This window comes from Mandrillus leucophaeus, unplaced genomic scaffold, assembly GCF_000951045.1.
Source record: "Mandrillus leucophaeus isolate KB7577 unplaced genomic scaffold, Mleu.le_1.0 Scaffold337, whole genome shotgun sequence".
NCBI lineage: Eukaryota > Metazoa > Chordata > Mammalia > Primates > Cercopithecidae > Mandrillus > Mandrillus leucophaeus.
In genome coordinates, this window is record NW_012103554.1 from 1,330,125 (window position 1) to 1,355,106 (window position 24,982).

At 43.0% G+C, this 24,982-nt stretch overlaps 1 protein-coding gene across 1 annotated transcript in view; it reads left to right on the forward strand.

The window, feature by feature from the left end:
• Window positions 1-24,982, forward strand: part of MTHFD1L (methylenetetrahydrofolate dehydrogenase (NADP+ dependent) 1-like) — a 268,081-nt gene that overhangs the window by 146,981 nt on the left and 96,118 nt on the right. The window contains exons 26-29 of the mRNA XM_011988735.1: window positions 18,176-18,315; window positions 22,391-22,432; window positions 23,491-23,591; window positions 24,148-24,325. Coding sequence (XP_011844125.1) covers window positions 18,176-18,315; window positions 22,391-22,432; window positions 23,491-23,591; window positions 24,148-24,325 — 461 coding nt within the window. The remainder of the gene's footprint in view (window positions 1-18,175; window positions 18,316-22,390; window positions 22,433-23,490; window positions 23,592-24,147; window positions 24,326-24,982) is intronic.

Below are 24,982 nucleotides of genomic sequence, written 5' to 3' on the forward strand. Positions count from 1 at the left end.
GGCATGTGACTGTAGCTGACAAGTGTCAGCAGATTGTGAGCATAGTTTAAAGTCTAAGACATCTGGGGGAGATGAGTTTCATCATTAGATGAAGTCATATTCTGGAGGGGGAATAAATGCTAATCTGATATATTATGCTTTCAATTACCAGTGAGGAGAAATTGACAGTTTTGAAATAGTGGTTTCAGGAAGGCTCTCCTGAGAAGATGGCACTGAGGCGAGCCTTGAAGAAGGCCAGAGGGGAGAAAGATTGGCCTGCGTTCAAAGAATCAAAATAGTTCTGCTAGTTCAGAGACAGGGTAAAGCAGATAGACTGGAGTCTCATTCAATGTCTTTAAAAGTCATGGAGAAGAGTTAGTATAGTTTCTAATCCATGAGGACTTCCTGAATGATTTTGCCAGGACTGTATTTTAAGATGCTGTTTCTTTCCAACCCCCCATCAGATAAGTTATTCCACTTTTCTGAAGTCCAATAAGTGAAGGGAAAGAGTGGACAAATTGTTATCTAATGGGGCTGCCTCCCAGAAAAGGACTCCTTCGGCAGTAAGAGATGTGCACATGGTATAACCAACAATGCTACTTCTGGGTGTGTCCACATGGCTGGACCTCAGAAATGCAGAATGAAAAAACGGGTTGTGGAAGTGTATATACAATCTGTTACATTTTTGAAAAACACACAACACAATGCTATATTCTGTTTACGCATGTGTGCTTGTGTAGAAAAAGTCTGAAAACCTGATCTGCATAAGCTCTGAGTTCACAGGAGTTATGACCATGGGAAGAAGTAGAGGGGTGGGATGGGCGCATGGGGTACTGAACTCAGCTATGTTGCTTTACTTCTGAAAGAGGAACGATCTTAAGCAATCATGGTAAAATGTTAACGTTTGTCAGTTTCGGGGGTGGGAAAGGAAATTTAGGTCTGTAATTTAGGAGAGGTTGAGGCCAGAGCCAAGATTGGCAGTTGTGATGAGTATGTGGTTACATCTCCACTTTTTTTAGAACTAAATCTGGATGTTAATAGCCATGGTTAGTGGGCCAGGGGCTTACATTACTTTCTTGCAGCACTGGTGGCTTTTGTTTGAGGCTGCACAAATTCCTGCATTTCCCTTGGGATGAATGGTAGGGATGCGGGCAGTAGGTGACTGGGTGAATCACCTGACTTGAGCAGGGCTAAGACTCTCTGCAAACCAAAGTCAGAGACATGAACTGTGCTGAGATTTCTCAGTGGTTTCCCATGTAGGCTGCTTTCCAAGGGCAGCGAGCATGGCCTTCATCACTCACCCAATGTTCCTGATTCAGCACTGAGATGCTCGGTTAGGTTTTAATGAGGTTTTAAGTTTTTTCTTATGTTCAAGTGTTTATGCAAACAAAGTTGCTGAATTGTAAACACCAGCAATCTGAGTACCTTCTTTTGATTTCTCTCTCCGTATTGTTTAGTCCCCTTTTCTTCGTTTGTTTTATGAAATTGCACAGATGTTTTGGTTGAGAGTAGATTGTTTTTACTTTTCAGGGACAGGCAACAATTTCATGATATAACTTCTAAAAATATTTTAAATAACTATGAAAATAGTTTTTTCTTCCAAAAAACCATTTCTTCGTTTGGCACATACACAAACAAATGAGACAGAATTTAGAGTAATTTAGTGAGAGAATTTAGAGAATTTAAGTGGTGGGGTTTTTTTTTGTTTTTTGTTTTTTGTTTTTTTGTTTTTTTGAGACAGTGTTGCCCTGTTGTCCAGGCTGGAGTGCAGTGGCGCAATCTCGGCGCACCACAACCTCCTCCTCACAGGCTCAAGTGATTCTTGTGCCTCAGCCTCTCAAGCTACATGCACGCATGACCGCGTCCGGCTAATTTTTGTATTTATATTAGAGACGAGTTTTTGCCATGTTGCCCAGGCTAGTCTTGAACTCCTGGCCTCAAGTGATCCTCCTCCCTTGGCCTCCCTAAGGGCTGGGATTACAGGCATGAGCCACCACACCCAGCCTAGTGTAAAAGCAGTTTTTAAGGACAGTTGAGCAGGAAAGCTCATAGATTCCTGCACATAGATCTTGTGTCCCTCCAAAGTGCCTTAAGTACCGATTTCTGCTGTCTTGATTTAACTCAATGTCTGGAGCTTATGATCCTTCCTCTCTGTTTTCTTCCATGGTGTAATTTTGGGAGTGTCAATTAAAGAGTTATTGCAAGATCTCAGCCTCTGAAAGTTTAGCTTATTCATCAGCAAAACTTTAAGCAAGTCTCACCTCTTCTAAATTAGAATTGTAACCTTGACTTTAGTCTCAGAGTCAACATGTGCAGAAAAAGAAAACACTGCCCAGTGTTGAAGCAGTTTGCAAACTGAAATGATAGAAATGAAAAATGCTATGATGTTTCTAAGTAGCCTCTCTATTTGCAAATGAGTCCGTTAGGATTAGTTTTACCCACAAATAACAACAACAGTAAAAAAAAAAAAAAAAAAAAAAAGGAAGGAAGAAAGAAAAAGAAAGTGACCCAACACTATAATAGAAGTTTATTTCTCTCTCACATCAAGGAAGCTCAGGGTAGCCAGTCTGGGCTGATTTAGCAACTCCTTGATCATCGTGGGTTCTGTGCTACCTGGTAGTCCAGGATGGTTGCACAAGCCCCAACCATTGCATCTGTATCCCAATCAGCAAGAAAAAGGAAGAAGGGCATACCCCCTTTTCAGGAGGCTTCCTGGAAATCACATACAACACTCCTGGTTATATCTCATCAGTGACCTTAGTCACACAGCCATACTTAGCTGCAAGACAAGCGAAGACATTCAGATTCTGCCTCTTCTTCTTGAAATAGAAAGGTGAGTTGCCAATCCACTGTCAGCGTGACCACAGTTCAAGAGGTTTTCCTAGACACAGAGTCGAGTTAATCCCAAGTCATCTGTGTCATCATCTCCATTTTGACAGCATCTGCCAGGTGGTCAGCCAGGGTTTAGGCAAGAAGACCTATGACTTCTCTACACAGACATGATTAGGATTATCTTCTAAATCGACCAAACTGACCAGCCCACCCTTTCATTCTTCTGTGCTTCATGGATCATTTTTGAAAAATAGTTTAGGACATATCCAATAGTAAGAGTGTAGTTTTACAAATCAGGACTCAGTCTAACAGTAGAAGATTATGTGGTAGTTAGTGTCCTGGAGAAAAGCTTCATGTTAGATTAGTTGAGTCGATCGGGATACAGAACCGTCTTTAGAGCACGGCGTCATTACGTTGTAGATAAAGCGTGTAGGCAGAGAATGATCTTTGTGGGGGAGAGCCCCAAACTGCTCTTCAGGAACCTTTCTCCGAGATTTGCAAGCCAATTAGGCATAATGAAGCCTTATTTTTAATGCATATCTTTTGCCAGTATAATAAACATAATAATTAAATGTTTATATATCTTTAGTATTTTCCTGTATAATACAACTAATCATATTTTTGTCAGGCTGAGGACATCTCAAGAGGAGGGAAAGGTGGCAAATTGAGGGTCTGTGCTTTTATATAAGATGGTAATTATAACAAATTCCTTCTGGACCTAGGGATGGGGGAGGGGTGGGGAGATGGGGACATGAGAATTATTCCTGATTTTTGTTACTTTTTGTCCTGTAAAATATGCCCGGTCCGGGCGTGGTGGCTCACGCCTGTAATCCCAGCACTTTGGGAGGCCGAGGCAGGCGGATCTCCTGAGGTCGGGAGTTTGAGACCAGCCTGACCAACATGGAGGAACCCTGTCTCTACTAAAAATACAAAATTAGCCAAGTATGGTGGCACGTGCCTGTAATCCCAGCTACTAGGGAGGGTGAGGCAGGAGAATCGCTTGAACCTGGGAGGCAGAGGTTGTGGTGAGCCGAGATCACGCCATTGCACTCCAGCCTGGGCAAAAAGAGCGAAACTCTGTCTCAAAATAGAAAAAAAAATATGCTTACCAGGACATCTCAAGGACGTTATTCCTCTGTCAACAGTAAAAAGATAACCTGAGACACAGATTAAAGTGAAAATGATTTATGATTTTTTGTTTTCTTCCTTACATTAAATTTTCCAATAACATATCACTAATAACATATTCCTTTTTTTTGAGACGGAGTTTTGTTCTTGTTGCCCAGGCTGGAGTGCAATGGTGTAATCTCAGCTCACGGCAGCCTCCACCTCCTGGATTCAAGTGATTCTCCTGGCTCAGTCTCCCAAGTAGCTGGGATTACCTGCCACCATGTCAGGCTAATTTTTTGTATTTTTAGTAGACGGGGTTTCACCATGTTGGCCAGGCTGGACTTGAACTCCTGACCTTGTGATCCACCCGCCTTGGCCTCCCAAAGTGCTGGGATTACAGGCATGAGCCACGGTGCCCAGCCAACATATTTCTAATAATATATTAATTTGATAAACAGAAGTTATTTTGGAAATAAGCCAAAACAAAAAATACTCATCCCTCCTTTTCAAGGCTATTATCTATAGTTTGAGGTTTTATCAAATGTAAATATGAATTGCCAGCCTCCTCAGGATGTCCTCATTGCTTCTGTTAATGCTTTTACCATCCATTACCGCTGAACAGGCAGCAGGGTGCCTTCTTGGGCACACCAGAAGGACCCAGGAAAAGGAAGATAGTGTGGACTGTTCTTGTCTCCGTGCCCCAAAATGGACCACTACACCAGTGGGGTAGGAAATAGCAGGTGTTATGGGTTGCATTTGGAAACCTCGACTTGATCAACTATCTGCTCACCCAGGTCATCTTTCTTTTTTCTTTTCTTTTCTTTTTTTTTTTTTTTTTGCAGAGGTGAGGTCTCACTATCTTGCTCAGGCTGGTCTCCTGGGCTCAAGTTATCTTGCCGCCCTGACCTCCCAAAGTGCTAGTATTACAGGTGTGAGCCATCACGCCTGGTGCTTGTTACCATTCCAGCAGCAGAAAACCCCCCTGTTTAGCCTTCAGTGTTAATTTCCTCCTTGATCTATGTCTTCTACACAAATCCACTCCCTTGTTCTCCCCATGTATTACATTTGTGGACTCTTCTCAAACTCTGCAGTTCAGTCCTGGTTCCTGCTGAGCCTACGGCCCCAGGCCTGAGCAGCCGGCTGGGCCAAGTTACCCTCAGCCTCAAGATGACCTCCTCACAAGGCAAAACATTTCTCTGGCTGGGTTGGAGCCCTACGCTGGGGAACTGGGCTCTCACATTCCAAGATAGAGGTTTGCCTGCAGAGCCCTGAAAGTAAGCGTGCAGAAGCAGGTTCCTCTGATGACAGAGGCCCTCCGTTTATCTCTGGAAGATCCTGAGATAATGGATCTCTGCCTTGAATTCGCCTGCTTTCTAGGTGCGGTGGAGAAAGCTGGGAAAAGAGCCACCTGTGCTCCCAGGGGCCACTGAGAGGGTAGAACAATGACCGAATCCCAGACTCACTACCTCAGGGGCTGAGAGGGGTCCAAAGGGGCCCTTAACCTATCACTTAATCACCTGACTCTTACCGCTGTCACTGATCTGACGTGTTCTCCTGGGCGCTGTCCCAGCTTCTCAGCATTATGTCCCGGGCAGTCCCGAGGGCTCAATTCCTTTATCCATACTGAGGACCAAGACCTGTGTTTCCTCTAGGGCAGTGAGGGCCACAGGCTGAGTGCCTGAACTGATGAGTGCACTGCTGGTACTGTGCTGTGCCCTGGACAAGGGTGTAGGTCTCTCTAAAAAACAACTTCCCAATATTCTACAAAGTAACGTTCAAACTGAACAGAGCTTGACTGAAGATTCTTTTTACATCGTTTGTTTTCGTGCTACATTTTTGCTCTCCGGCTCCAAGTCCGTGACAATGGGTCACAGGATGAGTACGAGTAACAGTAAAGATGTTTTTCTTCATCTTTGGGCTATGATTGTGCTTTGTGATCCTAAATGTAAATACATTGAGGCTGGGCACGGTGTCTCACACCTGTAGTCTCAGCACTTTGGGAGGCCAAGGCAGGCGGATGCCTTGAGCCCAGGAGTTCGAGACCAGCCTGGGCAACATGGCAAAACCCCATGTCTACAAAAAAATACAAACATTCGCTGGGTGTGGTGGTGTGCTCCTGTGGTCCCAGCTGCTCAGGAGGCTGGGGTGGGAGGATCAGCTGAGCCCTGGAGATCAAGGCTGAAGTGAGCTATGATTATACCACGGCCCTCCAGCCTGTCTCAAAAAAACAAAACAAAGCAAAAAAAAGAAATACACACATTGACTAATAACACCAGCAACATTGTTTCATGGGAGCTGCCTCTGCTATTTGTACCAAAACTGAGCGGATTTTTCAGGCCAGGCCTGAGTAATCATTAAATCGATCTGCTTGTGAGAAACTGGTAGGTCTAGGCATGACCGCAAAGCTGGCAGGTCCATCTCTTCCTTTCTTAAATAAGAAATTGCCAGAAGTAGACTCTGTGCCTGCGACTCTTGAATGTTTAACTGAAATCCGGAGCAGCAATTGCATTTTATATGGCATCGTGTGTGTGCAAAAACTGAATCAAAATCTTGTGAAACAATACTACTTACTATATATGATGTAGTCTAATATTTTCTATCCTATTTTATTTCCTCTTTTTAATGTTGGTTGAAACTGTAAATTTACATAATGACAACTACTAGGACTCTATCTTGGTTCAAAAGTCCATGATCGGCCTTCTTGTATTGAGTTACTACATTGTACGATCTTATAATTGTAAAGTTTAAGATATTTTCCTTCTGTCTGTCTTAATTTATTCTGTAATCTCAGTTGTCCTGCCAGGAATGCTGGCATATTTACTTTGTTTGTGGATTCAGTAATCATAGTTTCTCTTGCCAAGTTACACTAATGGTACCAAAAAAAAAAAGTTACTGCATGGTTTTTGAAACTGTTCTTTCCTAGGAAGTTTTAAAGCAAAATGTTTTTACCTTTTATTGTTTACACAGGTAAAAGCATCCCTAATCCAAAAATCCAAACTCCAAAGAAGTGCTCAAAAATCCAAAGTTTTTTGAGTGACAACATGATACCACAAGTGGAAAATTCCACGCCTGATCTTATGTGATGGGTTGCCATCAACATGCGGTTAAATCTTTCATATATGCACAGAATTACTAAAACTAATGTTCAGGGCCAGGCACAGTGGGTCACACCTGTTATCCCAGCATTTTGGGAGGCCAGGGCAGGTGGATCACTTGTTCAGGAGTTCAAGACCAGCCTAGGCAACATGGTGAAACCCTGTCTCCTCTAAAAATACAAAAAATAAAAATAAAAAGCAAAACAAAATTAGCTGGGCATGGTGGCACACATCTGTAGTCCCAGCTACTTGGGAGGCTGAGGTGGGAGAATCGCTTGAACTGGGTGGCAGAGGTTGCAGTGAGCCAAGATCACGCCACTCACTGCAGCCTGGGCAGACAGAGGGAGACACACAAAATACATATGTGTGTATGTGTGTGTGTGTGTGTGTGTGTGTGTATATGTATATAGTATAGGCTATGTCTATAAGGGGTATATGAAATATAAATGAATTTCATGTTTAGACTGGGGTCCCAACCCAAGATATCTGATTATGTATATGCAAATATTACAAAATCTGAAAAAATTTAAAAGCCAAAAATCACTTCAGTCTGGTACCAACCATTTTGCATAACTGCGTTTTCCATTTTGCATTTTGCAACCATTTTGCATAGTTCTGTAGTTCTTTCCCTTTTGGGTTTGTTTTCGTAACTGCTCAGTAAAAAGTGTTCTGTGTCATCTTTCCATTATTTTGGGCTAAATCATGTTAGTGGCCAAGCCTGTCAGAATTCATTTGTTTTGAGTTAACTTCCTGGTGTCCAGTTCTCAGGAGCTGCAAGAATAGAGCTCTTCCCCCATGCAATCATCCAAAATCCCCGGTCTCTAGCCAGGATTGGGGAACACCACTGTTGGCCAAGAGCAGAAGGCTTAACGCTCTGGTCATAGTCATGACACTGTACAAATTGTTCTTGTTCCCTACAAGAACATGGGAACTATTTGGATAATGGAGTTATGAATTTAATTCTGTTGAATTTTTATAAAGGACCTAAAAATAACCCTATATAATTTATTACATGTATAATCATATATTATAATTTTAAACGTGTATCATTTATAATATCAAAACATTTCTTTTCGGAAATTAAATTTCACTTTGGTCAAAATCATCTTACAAAACATGGTGACTCATCATGGTTCTAAATAATGTAAACCAGTGTCTGTAACTAACGCTCTGGAGGAAGGAAATTCTGAGTTCTGACACAAAAGCACATCGAAGTGGTTTTGATACTTTCAAAGTTTTTACTGCAACCAAAAATATGTTCATGTGTACCTGTCTCCTCTTTACACTGCTTACTTTCTCTGTTGCTTTTCCCAAATACGTCTCCAGTAACTTCTTCATGCTCTGTGCACCACCTCCAATCTTCCCCTCATGTGTATGAACTTGGCCATCACCAAAGAGGTGGAAAGGAAGAAGGGCACATGCTAATATTAATATTGAGGTTTGGGTTGGGTGTGGTGGCTCACGCTGGTAATCCCAGAACTTTGGGAGGCCGATGCAGGTGGATCACAAGGTCAAGAGATTGAGACCATCCTGGCCAACGTGGTGAAACCCCGTCTCTACTAAAAATACAAAAATTAGCTGGGCGTGGTGGTGCACACCTGTAGTCTCAGCTATTTGGGTGGCTGAGGCAGTAGAATTGCTTGAACCAGGGAGGTGGAGGTTGCAGTGAGCCAAGATCGTGCCACTGCACTCCAGCCTGGCAACAGAGAGACTCTGTCTCAAAAAAAAAAAAAAAAAAAAAAAAATTGAGGTTTGTACCGGTTTCTTTTTCCTTTAGGTCTCCTGATACGTGTCTAGTTAGTTCTATATACTTCCTGTAAATTTGACTCTAAGATATTTAATAAAACTAAACAGGGTTATATGTTAAATAGACAAATCCTAAAGAGCAGAAAGGATTTAGCATTTAGTGAAATTTCATAGACTTAAGATGAGTTGGATCCTCAAAATTAATATATTCTAAACAAAGTTCTATTTTGAAGCTGCAGTAATAATGCCGAACTTCTCTTATAGCTAATTGAATGATTTATCCTGGTGTTGTCTGCTGGTACTCGCTGAAAAAGTCATTACGGTCCTCACTGTCTCCCCTTTAATTCAAGTTCGGAATTCATGTGTTTCTGTGACTTTTTTGGAGTTTATCTGCAGACAGCCTGCCGTTGAATACACATGTTTACATAGGGCAGAAAAGGGCAACCTGAAGATTCTACTCTCTATTTCTTTTAGCACTGTTTGGCAATTAACACCCACAGCCCTTCAGAATGAGGTATCGTCCAGCCTACACCTTGCTTGTAGAAGCCCTACAAAGCTTCTATTTTTGTTTTTGATTTGTTGTGAGGAAGCAAAGTGTAGCCTTTACTTGAATGAAAGCTACAGTTTTATTTTTCTTTCTATTTACAAGAAATTCTTTTGATGATTAAGTTAGCCACATATGCCCCGTGCGCTCATATTTCGTATCTCAACGTATTTTGAGCTGAGCTAGTTGCAAGGACTAGTTCTTCTGTGAGACCTCTGGCAGTCCATAAATTCAAGTTCGCGTCCAGACGTAATGGCGAACTCAATATGTTGTATATTTGATATATGTTTGTTGCACACATGGAGAGAAAAGTTGTTACCATTGTAAAGTAGCTATGAAATCTGACAGTTCTAATTTCTTTATCTTCTGAGTAACCATGGAATAAAGGACCCCTTAGTGCCATAGCAAGGCAGAAGTTTAATTTGCAATTCTGGTGGCAACATCCAGGTATTTCAAGTAGAAATTAAGAAAACTTGAAGGAAAAATTATCTCAGCACTTCAGTTTAATTCTTTTTCAAAGTCCAAGGAGAGTTTTCCCCAGTGTAAAAGCAGAAATGAGAATTTCAGATCTAAAGCGGTTCTTGCCTTTTCTTTTCCCTCCATGCACACGTGCTGACATCAGAAAGTACTGTTTGAAAAGAAAACCCAGGCTAGAGCACTGGAGTCACTCATTTCCCATCCAGCGAAGGGAGAGCTGGTGCCTGGCTGGAGGACGTTAGGAAGGCAAGTCTGGGGGTCTGATCACTCGGCTGGGAGGGGGTAAAATACTTGGACCTCAGGAGGCCGGACTACAGTGCCAGTGTTCTCTGTGTGGCCTGTTCCTGCCTGGGGTTGGGTACCAAGTCCAGGTGGAAGTGGTCCCTGGAGCGTCCTCTCTCTGAAGTGTTTCTTTGTCAACCAGAAATATTCCCTGCTGCTGCCCCAGAACTCATCACTGTTGACACATGGACCAAGAACTAGCAGAGGAAGTGATTTATAATCGCTGAATGAATTGCTCTGAAACAGACAGCAAGCTCTCTGACTTAAGTAAAGGAAGGGAGGTGGGTGAAAAGGAAGGAGGATCATAAAGAACATTCTAGATTGCATACTTTGGTAATCACAGCAGGGCCTTATTGCAGTTAGAACAAAAGCCTGGACACACCTCTCAGTTCAGGAAAATAATTTAGAGCTACTTGTTAAATGCTGAAGTATTATTGAAGTACCAAGGGTTAAGATTTTCACTGAAAGCAAAACTGACCGAGCAGCTCAGCGAGGGAAATGCTACGTGATCAGTTGATGGTTTGATGAGGGGTATGGAGTAGGGATTTTGGCAGAGGTTGCTAGCAGACAGGCCTTGGTTTTAGTCCAAGCTCTATCGCTTAATAGCTGTGTGACCTTGGGGAAAATTATAAAATTTTCCAGTCCTTAGTATTATAAACTGCAAATAGAGGAGAAAGATACCTCACAGATGTTGAAGGTGAAATGAGACAGGACACCTAGTACATTGCCTGGCTACGTAGAAAATGTTTCACAAATGTTAACTTCAGACCCTCTCCCCGTGCCTCGGTCTCTTAAAATAGTGTTTCCCCATCATGTGCACACTGAGTGGGAAGGCGGACAGCTGCCGTCACCCATGCTGCCCCATGTTGAGAGCATTTCTATTGACCTTCCCTTCTTCCCTGTGAAGCTAGTTCAGCCGTCACCTCATCACTGTTTTTCTTCTCCAGAGAGTGCTGGGTTGCAGTGACCACACTGTTGATTCAGCACATCCCAACCACGCTGGATGGAATTTTTACTGCGATAATTCATATTCCAGGATCTTATAGTGCATAGGGTTACAACGATTAGCATAATGATCTTGCACAATCTTTCTGCCTAGCATGTAGTGCGTTTGTAATATTCTCAGAGGAGGCATCTAGGAAGCGCCAAGCTCGTTTGTCCTGCGTGAGCCACAGCAAGCTGTCTGCGCCTCAGTGCTATAGAGACTGTGGGTGGATTATTCCTTGTTGGGGGGTGGTAGGGGAATCCCAGCTGTCCTAGATGCCATTTACAACAATCAAAATTGCCTCCAGACCTTGCTAAGTGTCCAGGTGGGGAGTGGAATAGGCAGAATCGCCTCCGGTGGAGAAGGACTGAACTGTACTTAGGATTTGTGATTCTGCGGAAATGGGTTCTGTGAATGCACTAAAGCATGAGAACATCCAAAAATCAATGTGGCATAGAATTGAATTCAAATTTACCTGGATACAGGTAATAAACACAATTTTGAAAGTACCAAACAATTCAAAAAAAAAAAAAAACACATTGAAAACGAAAAAGTCGGCCGGGTGCCGTGGCTCACGCCTATAATCCTAACACTTTGGGAGGCCAAGGCGGGCGGATCACCTGAGGTCAGAAGTTCGACACCAGCCTGACCAACATAGTGAAACCCCGACTCTACTAAAAATACAAAAATTAGCCGGGCATGGTGTCGGGCGCCTGTAGTCCCAGCTACTCAGGAAGCTGAGGCAAGAGAATCACTTGAACCTGGAGGGCAGAGGTTGCAGTGAGCCAGGATCGCACCATTGCATTCCAGCCTAGGCAAAAAGAGCGGAACTCCCTATCATTAAAAGAAAACGGGGTTGAGGGGGGAAGGTCAGAAAGACATTCTTCTTCACTGGGTGATGAATTAATCTTTCCCATCTTTGTCATGTTAAAAATGTGCCTGCGGCTATTTCTCCACTAAATTAAGACACTGGCACACAGATGATTGTGTGTAAACACTAGGCACAATCGTAGGGGTTCAGTAATTATTGAATGAGAAGAAAGAAAGTTGTTCTTGAATTATGTGATGTGCGTGTTTAATCATGTTTTTGAGCAGAACACCGTATGTAGCAGACAGAACTCTGGGCTGGGCATCAGAGGGACCGGGGACCCCACACTGGGCTTTGTGTCATTATCTCCTGAAAGGAACTGGCCTGGTGCACAGGAGGCAGTTGGAGTACATTGTCCATACAGTTCCCATGTAGCTGTAGGGTTTTATGAACCCATATTTTAAAAGGCCTTCTAGTGAAGTGAGGATGTTAATGCCTTTTTTTTTAAAAAAAAAAAAAAAGAGAGAGAGAGAGATTAGTGATTACTTTAAAATCTGAGTCCTGGCCAGGACTCACGCCTGTAATCCCAGCACTTTGGGAGGCTGAGGCAGGCAGATCATTTGAGGTCAGGAGTTCAGGACCAGCCTGGCCAACATGGTGAAACCCTGTCTCTACTAAAAATACAAAAATTAGTGGGCCATGGTGGCATGCTCCTGTAATCCCAGTTACTTGGGAGGCTGAGGCAGAAGAATCACTTGAACGTGGGAGGCGGAGGTTGCAGTGAGCCAAGATCGCACCACTGCACTCCAGCCTGGGCAACAGAATGAGACTCCATCTCAAAAAGGAACAAAAAAATCCAAGTCCTAATTATCGCTGCAGCTCTCTTTAATGTGTGCAGTAAGTTGGGGACATACAGAATAACTTAAGATGTGGAAATCGTCTCTCCCTCCCTGAAGGATTTCGTGGATACCACATTTGCCTGCCAGGAATGTTCTGTTGTTCTGGTGTTTTCGTTTCTGCCATTGTCATTGTTTCTGCTTCGTTCTTACAATACGACTCTGGGTGCACCTTGGATGATCATGGAAAGGCAGCTACCTGGCTTTCCAGAACTGGTTTTGACTGTCCATCTGAACCCGGAGCTCTGTTTCCTGTGCAGGTTGCTCCAGTATTTATCCAAATTGTCAGTCCCCTCCCAACTCATACCCACTGACCCTTCCTTTCTCAGCTGATTATGGGTTTAAGTTTGAATCAAGCCATGCTATAGAATCACTATCTAGTAACTTCTGTGCTTGCACAATAAGAGTATTAGTCAGCATTTCCTGTTTTCATTCATATTGTAAGTTGAATAGCTGTAACAAAAGGGAAAGAGATTGCCAAGACAAATAATTCTTACGGCTTGTGCAAACATTTTATTGCAAGCCTTATTAAATATGCAGCTTTCAGAAGTCTACATGATGTGCCTTTCAGCAAAGCTAAATCCTACTATGTGGGCTTGCTTCATGACTTAAGAGCAAGTCTATGTTGAATTTAACATTAAATAATTATTTGGCCTGTATCTCTTTTAAGCTTCGTTAAGGACTGCAAATATGATAAGGGAATAAATTGTTTATTTCAAGTCACTAAGAAAACTTAACCTATAGGTTGTATATGTTGGCAGTTCCCAAGAAGTACCTAGGAAATGGAACCTTCCACCAAGAGTGGTTTGCCCCCTTCTCACAAGGTGGGTCTTCCTGTCAAGGCCCCCTAAGGCACAGAAACACAGCACTCCGCCGTGTCCAAGTTCGTAGTGATTGGTGGCACCTTATGAAAGTAGTTTTTACTTTCACAATTACTGATTACACATCAGCATACCTTATCCATGTTCTCTTTCCTTGGCAGCCTGATATTTGAATACAAACAACATAAAAGTGATTACATGCAGCATTTCAGGACAGTTTTCAAAGTGGAAGAATTTGGCACTTTCTTCTATTTTCTTCCCGTTCTTTGTCTATTTCCTTTGCATTTGGAAGCCAGAGTCCTCGAACCTTTACTTCTGCATGTTATTTTCGTCCCCTAGCTGGAGTTCTCTTTATTACTACTTTTTTGTTTCCAATTTGTCTCTTTTTAAAAATAAAACATAGTGAAACCCCGTCTCTACAAAAATTAGCCGGGCATGATGGCAGGTGCCTGTGATCCCAGCTACTTGGGAGGCTGAGGTAGGAGAATCACTTGAACCCAGGAGTCAGAGGTTGCAGTGAGCTGTGATCGTGCCGTTGCACTCCAGCCTGGGCGACAAGAATGAAACTCTGTTTCAAAAATAAGTGAATAAATAAATAAAAATATGAAATTAAGCTTAGCTAGCCTGTGTAGATGTTTTAGATGGTCACGTCTTTGTCAGATATGACATTTGTGCCTTTTAGTAAAACCATTTTAGTATTATAAGAAAAAAAGGAAAGTATAGGGAGGACTCAGAACATATTTGTACTTTTATGTAATTCTATTTTATGTGTCTATTTCCATTGATGTGTGGCCTTGACATCATTACTGGCTCCGAAGTCTTATCCTGTTTTTTCATTGACTTGCTTATGCCAGGTACTGTGTTAAGGAAGTGGAGCTACAAGATGAATAAGGCATGGTCCCATCCTCCACGTGGGAGACGGCACATCAGTGTACTTAGGATGCTGCATGTGGTGACAGATGAGGGCCCTGCGAGGGAGCACACCACAGGACCGGGAGGATGGGACGGGCGGGAGGAGTAGTCAACTTTGCCTGAAAGCATCAGGACAAGCTTCCAGGAAATGGCACATCCAAGCTGAGTCTTGGACAGCGGGTTAAAGAGGCAGAGAGGGGAGAGAAGAATGTTCCACATGGGAAAAGAGGTCTGGAGGTGACGACAAGTAACAGCATTTGTGGGCTGTGCTGGGAGCTTGATATTCCAGAGGCATGAGGTCTGAGGCAGGGAGTGTGGAGGAAGATGAAGGTCGGGGAAGGAACTTTACATGAGGGCGGCCTTGACTTTCATATTAAGGCACTTTAGGGAAGCAGGAACCAGTGAAGATAGGAGAACATGGTGACTACACAGGCACACCGAAGTGTGGAGGAGGTAGGTTTTTGAAGGGAATTTGAGCTTGCAATTTTTCAAGGGCATTCAATGGTTACAAATGAAACTTTTCATTAATATATTTGTGTCCAAGTGTTTTTAGATGTGCTTTTCTGCTACTCTCTTTTTATTTGGTTTGGAGATAGATGATGACTTTCCTTCAGGGCCTTCTATGTGTCTTCCCGTGTTGATGTCTCAAACACATGGTCCGTGTCATCATGGAGCTTGCAGTCTAACAGGGTAGATTAACACATAAGTATGCATCCAGTTGGAAAGAACTTAGAGATCACTTGATCAGCCCCGATTATGTAAAATGTACGCAACAACCTACCTCCAACTATAGGGTGACGTTAAACAGTTTTTCAAAATACCATGGCATTGAAAAAAATGCATAACATTTTGTTACTTCAGTTCCACTCCCCAGTACTGATCAGGCCAGTGAACCAGTCTTGCTGGTGAAATAATGACTTCCACAGTCATGACGGATAATTTCCCGTCATCTTGACCATTCCCTCCCTGGCTCTGTCCTTTACCTGTGACTCTCTTCTTTCCTCCCTCTCCTTCCTCCTCTTGCCCTCTGCCTGCCATAGCCAACTCTGCATTTCTCTGCTTGGAAAAATCCTACTTGATCCTCAGAGCCTGACTCCATCACCCTGTTTCTCCGAACCTCCCAGGCAAACTCTGCCCCTCCCAGTGTGCTGTCCTCCAGCGCTCTCTAACTGAATAACAAATGTTCTCTCTCCCGCTTCCCTGCAGGGCTTCAGGGTAGTGACCCTAAGAGTGAGCGTCTACCTGTGAGAAAAATGCCTCGATGTAGCAGGAATTCCCACAAATGCTTAGGAATTCAATACGGTTTTTAGCAAGTGGGAGAATTACCCTTTCAGTTACAATGATGTGAACTATTTTTGTGAGTTCTCAGTATGCACCAAGAAAAACCCCAGTGACACAGTAATGTACCTGTGCCATCTCACTTAATCCTTCCAACAAGGAACTTGCCAAGGTTGCACAGCTGGGAGGGATTCAAGGTCCCATCTGTGTGCTAACCTGCAGGACAGCCCCACGTTGGGGCCTTATTGTCCAGCCTTCCACCTCCAGGAGCTCACTCATTGATGACTTCTGACAAAAGTCACCTGGATTATCCCTCTTTTGGGGTCCATGATGCCACCAACATGCTAAAGTTAACAAATGCATTACCAGGGGGTACCACTGAGGTAAGGATTGTTACTGTAAGTGATTTTCTCTGATTTTGACCACTACTAATAAAATTACAAGACTTGTTCCAAATACTATATAAAAAAGAATGTCTTTTATTTCTCGAAATTGTTCTGCCACATAGTTTGTTCAAGTAACACATAATAAAGGATAAATGGCTTGTAGCTATATTTACCCAAATTGAACATTTTAAATGTAATTTTTTAAATTTGTCAAAAGCATATCAATGGTCATAAAAAATTTTATATCCTCTGACCCTATTGCTTTACCCTTGGGAATTTATTCCAAGAACATAATTTGAAAGAGATTAAAGCACATAGGCACAGATATTTTCAGTACAGCATTGTTTATATTGGAAACAACCCAAATGTTCCGTAACAGGGGGAACAATTTTGTAAATCTTGCTACAGCAACTTTACAGAATTATAAGATGCCACTTATAATTGTAAATTTTCAAAGTTTGTAGCACAGCAAGGAAACTGATCATGTTAAATGTTTCTGATATCTTAGTCGATTTTTCTCCCAATTCCTATCTGTGTACTGTTCGTACTATCAGCGTGTAAGTATGTATTTCATAAACATTTACTTTTTCTTAAATCAGTAGTATTCCCTTCCTAGAGTGGTTTGCTTCCCAGATTTTCATGGACATTCATCTCCCCTGGGCATCTTGGAACAATGTGATTCTGATTCTGTAAACTTTATGCGGAGCCCAAGATCCCACGTTTCTTAGAGGCTCTCAGGAACCGCTGATGCTGTTGATCATGAACCACACACTGAGTAGCAAGGCCCTAGAGCTCTCTGTGTGTGAAGAAGATGCTGCTGACCCAGGGCCTCGCTTTCTCGAAAGGCAGCTGTGACCTTTTCTAGCAACTGAGGGGGTGGAGACTAGAAATGAGTGTTTTCTGGTGTTTCTCTAATAAAGCTGCTGTCTTGTATCCAGATTGATCATCAGTATCCTTATGCTCTTCAACGAACTTGAAATTTATCAGTTAACAGAAATGACTGGGTGGCACTAAAATAAATTATTCTTAATATAAAGAGTAAGAAAGGGCTGGACGCGATCCCAGCACTTTGGGAGGCCGAGGTGGGCGGATCACCTGAGGTCAGGAGTTTGAGACAAGCCTGGCCAACATGGTGAAAACCTGTCTCTACTAACAATACAAAAAAAATTAGCCAGGCGTGGTGGTGGGTTCCTGTAATCCCAGCTACTTGGGAGGCTGAAGCAGCATCGCTTGAATCTGGGAGGCGGAGATTGCAGTGAGCCAAGATTGCGCCATTGCTCTCCAGCCTGGGGGACAAGAGCGAAACTCCAACTCAAAAAAAATAAAATAAAATAAAAGAGTAAGAAAGGATCTTCTATTGTAATCATACTCTCATTACCCTTTGATACAATTTGGAACCTGATTACAAAGTTAAAAATCCCCATCTGTATGAAGAAAAGCTTCACTGGCCGGGCGCCTTGGCTCAACACCTGTAATCCCAGCACTTTGGGAGGGAGGCGGGTGGATCACAAGGGTCAGGAGTTTGAGACCAGCCTGGCCAACATGGTGAAACCCCATATCTACTAAAAATAAAAGAAAAAAATTAGCCGGGTGTGGTGGCACACACCTGTAGCCCCAGCTACTCAGGAGGCTGAGGCAGGAGAATTACTTGTACCTGGGAGGCAGAGGTTGCAGTGAACCGAGATCACGCCACTGTACTGTACTCCAGCCTGGGCGATAGGGCAAGACTCCGTCTCAAAAAAAAAAAAAAGCTTCGCTGTGAGCTTTGATATTGGAAGAAAAGTCTTGACCTGGTCACCACAAGGAATCCCTCAGGCCTGGTGGCGTCAAGCAGAGAAGGGCGCAGTCTCTTTAGGGCAGAGAATGAAGAACCTTTCTATGACAGTGGGGAAATCAGTTTACCTTTGTGTTGGTAAACAAAAGGAATGTAAGCTGTCCTTTGAGCTCGAATCATAGTGGTGTTTGCCAAAACCTACTTTTGTTTTTAGAAGATAATAGCGCATATTCCACTTGCTTCTCCACAGTGACCGAAGCTGGCTTTGGTGCTGACATCGGAATGGAGAAATTCTTCAACATCAAGTGCCGAGCTTCCGGCTTGGTGCCCAACGTGGTTGTGTTGGTGGCAACGGTGCGAGCTCTGAAGATGCATGGAGGCGGGCCAAGTGTAAGTGCCCACACCACCTTCCTAATACCAAAGAAATTGCACTATGTTAAAACAGAATTGAGCATTTAAAAAATTCCTGCCTGTTTAATGACTATAGTTTTCTAGAGTATTTTTTTCTAAAACTTTTTTTTTCCTGTAGACCTCCTTTGTGGACATCTAAAAACTCTTTTTTTTTTTTCCAACGCCACCATAGGGCACTTTGAGTTTAGTAAGTTCGAGTAAACAGTAACACCCACAGTTCTTTCCTAAACAACATTTTGGAAAGGAGCATAATGCAACCACTTTTTAATCTTAAGCCTCACATCTGATACTCAGGCCAAGATTGTATAACCATATGGTAATGCGCGGCTAGAGGCTCTTGTCCCTGAACGAAGAACGTGAGGATTAGAGGGAGTTCTTTGATGACTGAGATTTTTCATTGTTTGTACAGATAGTTTTTCGGTTCACTGATGCTGTAACTCATCAGATTTCATCTAAAACTATTTTCCTTCTCTTTCTGTTTATTATGATTTCTTCTCACAACTGTGTTATAATACTGGATTGTTTCTAAGAGAGCTTTGCTTGGAAAACACAAATTCGATTTTAACTTCTTTAAAGGCTTTTGATATTTACCTATCCTAATATATATAGCAATTACAGACATTATAAAGGAAGTATATTCCTTTCTGCAGAAAACCTGTGCGTAGATTTTGGGGGTTTGTTTTTTTGTTTGTTTGTGGTTCGTTTGTTTCATTTTTAGGAATTTCAAAGTGTAGAATAAGACATTTTATACTGATTAGTCATTTTGAAATAAAATAAAATAAAATTTCTCTGTCATTATAATATTCACATATGAGACGAACTGCCAAATCTGATTTCTTAATTGGCATACTGTTCTGTGTATGTGACAAAAGTCGTCTATTCAGTGATTATTACATAGTCAAAACAAGAAGCGGGTTTGCCATCATGAAACACTATAAAGCAATTCTTTGTCCTGGGAGAAGTGGACATTATTTTTATACCATTTTACAGATAAGGAAGCTGAGGTTTGATAGGCTTAGGGAATGTGGACAATGTCAGCAGGCCAGCAGAGTGCCGAGCACTTCAGATCTAAATCTACTATGTCCACCATGCAGAGCTGGATGTTAATGAAGGGCAGAAGTGTTCTAAATCCAAATCCACTCCTAGTACCTGACACTTAAGCACTTCATTTCATTTTTGCCTAAAGCTTCATCATCATTTCTTTTTTTTTTTTTTTGAGGCGGAGTCTCGTTCTGTCACCTAGGCTTGGGTGCAGTGGCGCGATCTCAGCTCACTGCAAGCTCCGCCTCCCAGGTTCATGCCATTCTCCTGCCTCAGCCTCTGAGTAGCTGGGACTACAGGCGCACACCACCATGCCCGGCTAATGTTTTGTATTTTCAGTAGAGATGGGGTTTCACCGTGTTAGCCAGGATGGTCTCGATCTCCTGACCTCGTGATCTGCCTACCTCGGCCTCCCAAAGTGCTGGGATTACAGGCGTGAGCCACCGTGCCTGGCTCATCATCATTTCAAATGCAAGAATGATATAATACAGATTAAAAGTAGTAAATCATAAAGAATTCTGACTTTACTCAAAACACTCCTTGTTGCTACAGTCCTTCCTGGATTTTAGACATTGAGTCTGCATAACAACTTCTGTTTCCAAAAACTACTTCTGCCCATGTAGGATGCATTTGGAATTCTCCCTCCCTGCCCTGCCACCCTGAAAATTATGGAAAGGGCTTAGAGATTGTCTGATCTCATTCAATCTTTATAAAGAGAAAATCTCTGAGGCACAGAGAGACCCCGTGGCTTGTGTGATATCTCACATCTATTTCAGGGACTGATCAGATCTGCAGTCCGGGTCTCCCGACGCCAGTCCCATAGTTTTCCAGACTCTGGTCTCTGTGCTGTAAAAATTCTCTACATGCTTTACAATCCTATTTCATTCATCTTAACATATGTGCTCTGTTTTTCAGCGGTTGCACTTTTGTGCCACATTAATCCTTTGTGTCTCTTCCACTCCTGCTTAATGTCATAGTTCTCAGCCAGTGATCGTGGTAACAAGGAATAGGGTTAGTAGGCACGGCTACGGTTGGAGGATAAGAAAAGGCGGCAACCAGTCAGACACGGTGGCTCACGCCTGTAATCCCAGCACTTTGGGAGGCTGAGGCAGGTGGATCACCTGAGGAGTTCGAGACTAGTGGTGGCAGGCGGCTATCATCCCCACTACTCGGGAGGCTGAGGCGAGAGAATCGCTTGAACTCGGGAGGTGGAGGCTGCAGTGATCTCAAATCACACCATTGCACTCCAGCCTGGGTGACAAGAACGAAACTGTCTCAACAACAACAACAAACAAACAAACAAAAAGCAGGTGAAGCTAAGCATCCCTCTCCTGGGCTCCGGTAGTACCTTCTGCCTCATATTGTTTCATGAATGCCTTGCTCTGTGTCTCCCTGTGTAATTCTCAATTCCTTGAGTTTAGGGACTGTGTCTTATTAATTGGTATGTTCCAAGTGTCTGGCATAGTCTGTATGTAGGGAGTGTTTTCAATAACGGCAAGATAAATGAACTTTCATCCTCTTAATCCTCTATTCCATAGTGCTCATATCGGTGTCTTTCCTTCTTATTGAATAGCTCTGTATTTTTGAGCCATGATTATTCATTTCTACTTCTGTTTTCTGTTTTTCTTTTTCTTTTTTCTACAGATATTGTGCTGGGATCGACTTCCTTTTGATCATTACACAAATAACCATGGCTGCCTCTTATGTTTATTCAGCTTGTTTTTTTTCCATAATTTGTACAGTGGAAAACCTTGTGGCCCTTGAATTTGCCCATTTTAGCCTCAGTCATTTTAAACTCACATCCTGTCCCCCAAAATGCTCGGCCATTCCCTGTGCAATCCAACAGCTAATATTCTGCTATGCTTTGGGATCCACAGATTCTTTCACAATTAGTTCTTTAAACTAACCATTGTGTGAATCAGGGTTCTTCACACATGGAATCAATAGGACGTGTGTATAGAGAGAGAAAGATATTTATTCTAAGGAATTGGGTCACATGATTACAGAAGCTGGCAAGTCCAAACCCTGCACTGTGGGCTGGCAAGCTGAAGACCCCGGAGAGCCAGGGGTGCTAGTGCGGTGTGCAGGCAGCAGTCTGCTGGCGAATTCTCCTGCACTCAGGGGAGGCCGGTCTTTCTGTTATACTCAAAAAGGCCTTTGACTGATCAGCTCAGACCAAGCCACATTATGTAGGGCAACCTGCTTACTCAAAGGCTGCTGATTTCCATGTTCGTTTCATCATAGACACCATCACAGAAACACCCAAAATAATATTTGAACAAATACTGGGCACCCTCTGGCCCAGCAAAGTTGACACATAAGATTAACCACCAGGCCAGGCACAGTGAATCACACCTGTAATGCCAGTACTTTGGGAGGCCGAGGTGGGAGGATTGTTTGAGCCCAAGAGTTTGAGACCAGCCTGGGGAACATAGCAAGACCTTGTCTCTACAAAATAATAAAAATTTATCTGGGTGTGGTGGTATACACCTATATTCCTAGCTACTGGGGAGGCTGAGGCAGGAGGATCACTGGAGCCCTGGAGTTTGAGACTGCAGTGAGCTGTGATCATGCACTGCCCTCCAGCCTGGACAACAGAGCTTTGTGGCAGTTACCGTAAAATGATTTCAAATGGTGATGTACTCTGTATAAATCAGGTATTAAACATATCATTAGTTTTATGTTCTAATTTGAACCAATGTTTGCGAAGTTTCATACTGTTCCATTGGCTCAAATTAGAATCATCCAGGGAGATTTTAAACGTTATGGATGCCAGGTTTCCCTCCCAGAACTTCTGCTTTCATTGGTCTGGGTGGAGCCCAGGGATCAGTGTTTTCGAAAAGCTTCCCACGAGAGTTTAGGTTCAGCCAGTGCCGCCAGCTACTGTTTTAAAAGCACAAAATGTAGGGGTACCTTTCTAAAAACTGAATGTGATTGTGGTGTTCTTTCTTTCAGATCAGTTGTGTAAGCATTTTTATAGGATTATTCTTCACGTTTTCTCTCCTTATTTCAGGTAACCGCCGGTGTTCCTCTTAAGAAAGAATATACAGAGGAGGTAAGAGGAGCTGTTTAGACACTTATGTGAAGAATCTCTCAAATCCGGTGACTCGTTGGCTTTCAGTGAATGAGCCATCCTTCAGTGATCCCTTAGAAAAGTGCTGTTCTGGCTGGCGTAGCGACTCACACCTGTAATTTCAGCATTTGGGGAGGCCAAGGCGGCCAGATCACATTAGGCCAGGAGTTCAAGACCAGCCAGGCAAAACCCATGGCCAACATGGCAAAACCTCATCTCTACTAAAAATACAAAAATTAGCCGGGCATGGTAGCTCACGCCTGTAGTCCCAGCAAGAGAATTGCTTGAACCTGGGAGGCGGAGGTTGCAGTGAGCGGCGATCGCACCACAGTACTCCAGCCTGGACGACAGAGCAAGACTCTGTCTCAAAAAAAATAAAAGAAAAGTGCTGTTCTAAGAATCCAAGAGGAAATGGGTGGGGTGAAAGGATAAAATTCATTCAATTAACTCTTAAATATCAAGAAAAGATGGATATAGGCTTTGTCTACTATTGTCTACCCCCAGGATAGCCATCAGAGCAGGAACTCAAGGTCTCCAGGTCAGAAACAAATATGAAGTTTACACTTCTGTATTCTTTTGTCATGGAAGGTCTATATACAGTTGGCTTTATGACTTACAGGAGTGGCTTACACTTTCCTGTAAATAGACTTTGATTTACTGGCAGCAGTACCTCATAGCTCCTACAGGTGGCGCCAGGGATCTGAGCCAGGAATACCTGGACAGAGCTCCTCACCCACCTGGGGCCTTATGCCTGTCAGGCCCCAACCTGCAGAGCATGGGCACGTTGCGTAGACCCTGCAGCCTGTACGCAGCAGTATGAGCTGCCAGGCTTCAGACCCACACATATGCCATTGGACCCAGAATCATTTTAGAAATTTTTTTGCAGACGAACCTCCTTATTCTTGCAGCCATCTTTCTTGGAGGAAAAAATGAAAAAAGATGTCACAAATCCTGCCAGAGAGGTGCTGCCAGTTTAGCTTGGCAGGTTTGGTGGGAGGCAATACACAGGGGTCTGGGTTTTGCTTTTTTCTTTTTTACAGAACATCCAGCTGGTGGCAGATGGCTGCTGTAACCTCCAAAAGCAAATTCAGATCGCTCAGCTCTTTGGGGTTCCCGTTGTGGTGGCTCTGAATGTCTTCAAGTAAGTCCGGCCTCCTCCTTTAAATGTGGGCATTATCACTAGGCCACCCTGTGAACGATATTTGTGTCTTGGGGTATTTGGTCTTTCTAAAATTTTTTAGAATTTAGAATTGCTTCATCTAAAAGTATACAGAAATACCCAGTTCTTTCTGTTTGTTTATTTGGTTTGGTTTCATTTTAGCAAATGTGTTCTCACAATGTTATTAAGGAAGTGAAATTTATATATAGTGAGTTACTATCTCCTTGACTTTTTTTTTTTTTTTTGTAATTCTACCCAGCATTTTTGTCTGAAACAAACTGTGAGTGATCAAAGGGATATGTTATGGAATTTTCTTGATAACGCCCTTAACAACTTGAAATATTTGAGTCACTTTGGAGAGGATTTTTTTTTCCATGCTTTTCTTTAAGTCTGATTTATTTAAACACGATGTGACCACTTTTGATGTTTAAAATGTATTCAGTGTTAGGGAGCGAAGTTCTGTATAAATGGTTAGTCTTTCTTTCAAAACATCGCTAAATGGATACAGATGCAAAACCACAAACATTTTCTTCACCAGGACTGACACCCGCGCTGAGATTGACTTGGTGTGTGAGCTTGCAAAGCGGGCTGGTGCCTTTGATGCAGTCCCCTGCTATCACTGGTCGGTTGGTGGAAAGGGGTCGGTGGACTTGGCTCGGGCTGTGAGAGAGGCTGCGAGTAAAAGAAGCCAATTCCAGTTCCTGTATGATGTTCAGGTAAGATCTAGTAAAAACAATGGCTCACATTTCTTACACCTTAGCATGGATTGTCCCATTCAGTTATCATCACAACCCTGCAGATAAGCAAACTAAAGATAGAAGAGTGTAGGCCGGGTGCAGTGGCTCATGCCTGTAATCCCAGCACTTTGGGAGGCTAGGGCAGGCAGATCACTTGAGATCAGGAGTGTGAGATCAGCCTGGCCAACATAGAGAAACCCCATCCCTACTAAAAATACAAAAATTAGGGGGGCATGGTGGCATACGCCTATAGTCCCAGCTACTCGGGAGGCTGAGGTAGGAGAATTGCTTGAACCCAGGAGGTGGAGGCTGCAGTGAGCCAAGATCGAGATCACACCACTGCACTCCAGCCTGGGCGACAGAGTGAGACCCTGTCTCAAACAAACAAACAAGAAGGTAGAAGAGTTTAAGCCACAAAGTCACATTTCCAAGTGTAGACCCTAGCTCCTTATCCCAAAGCCTGTGCTTTTGAAGACTCCCAAATCACAGGCCTAAGTGAAGAGGTACTTTAGTGAACAGGATTTGACAGCTGACACCTTCAGGAGTTGCACAGGAACAAGAGCAATTTCGCCAGGCTTGGGAAACCATGGGAGGTATTTTCCTTGTTCATTTCTCTTTTTTTTTTTTTTTTTTTTT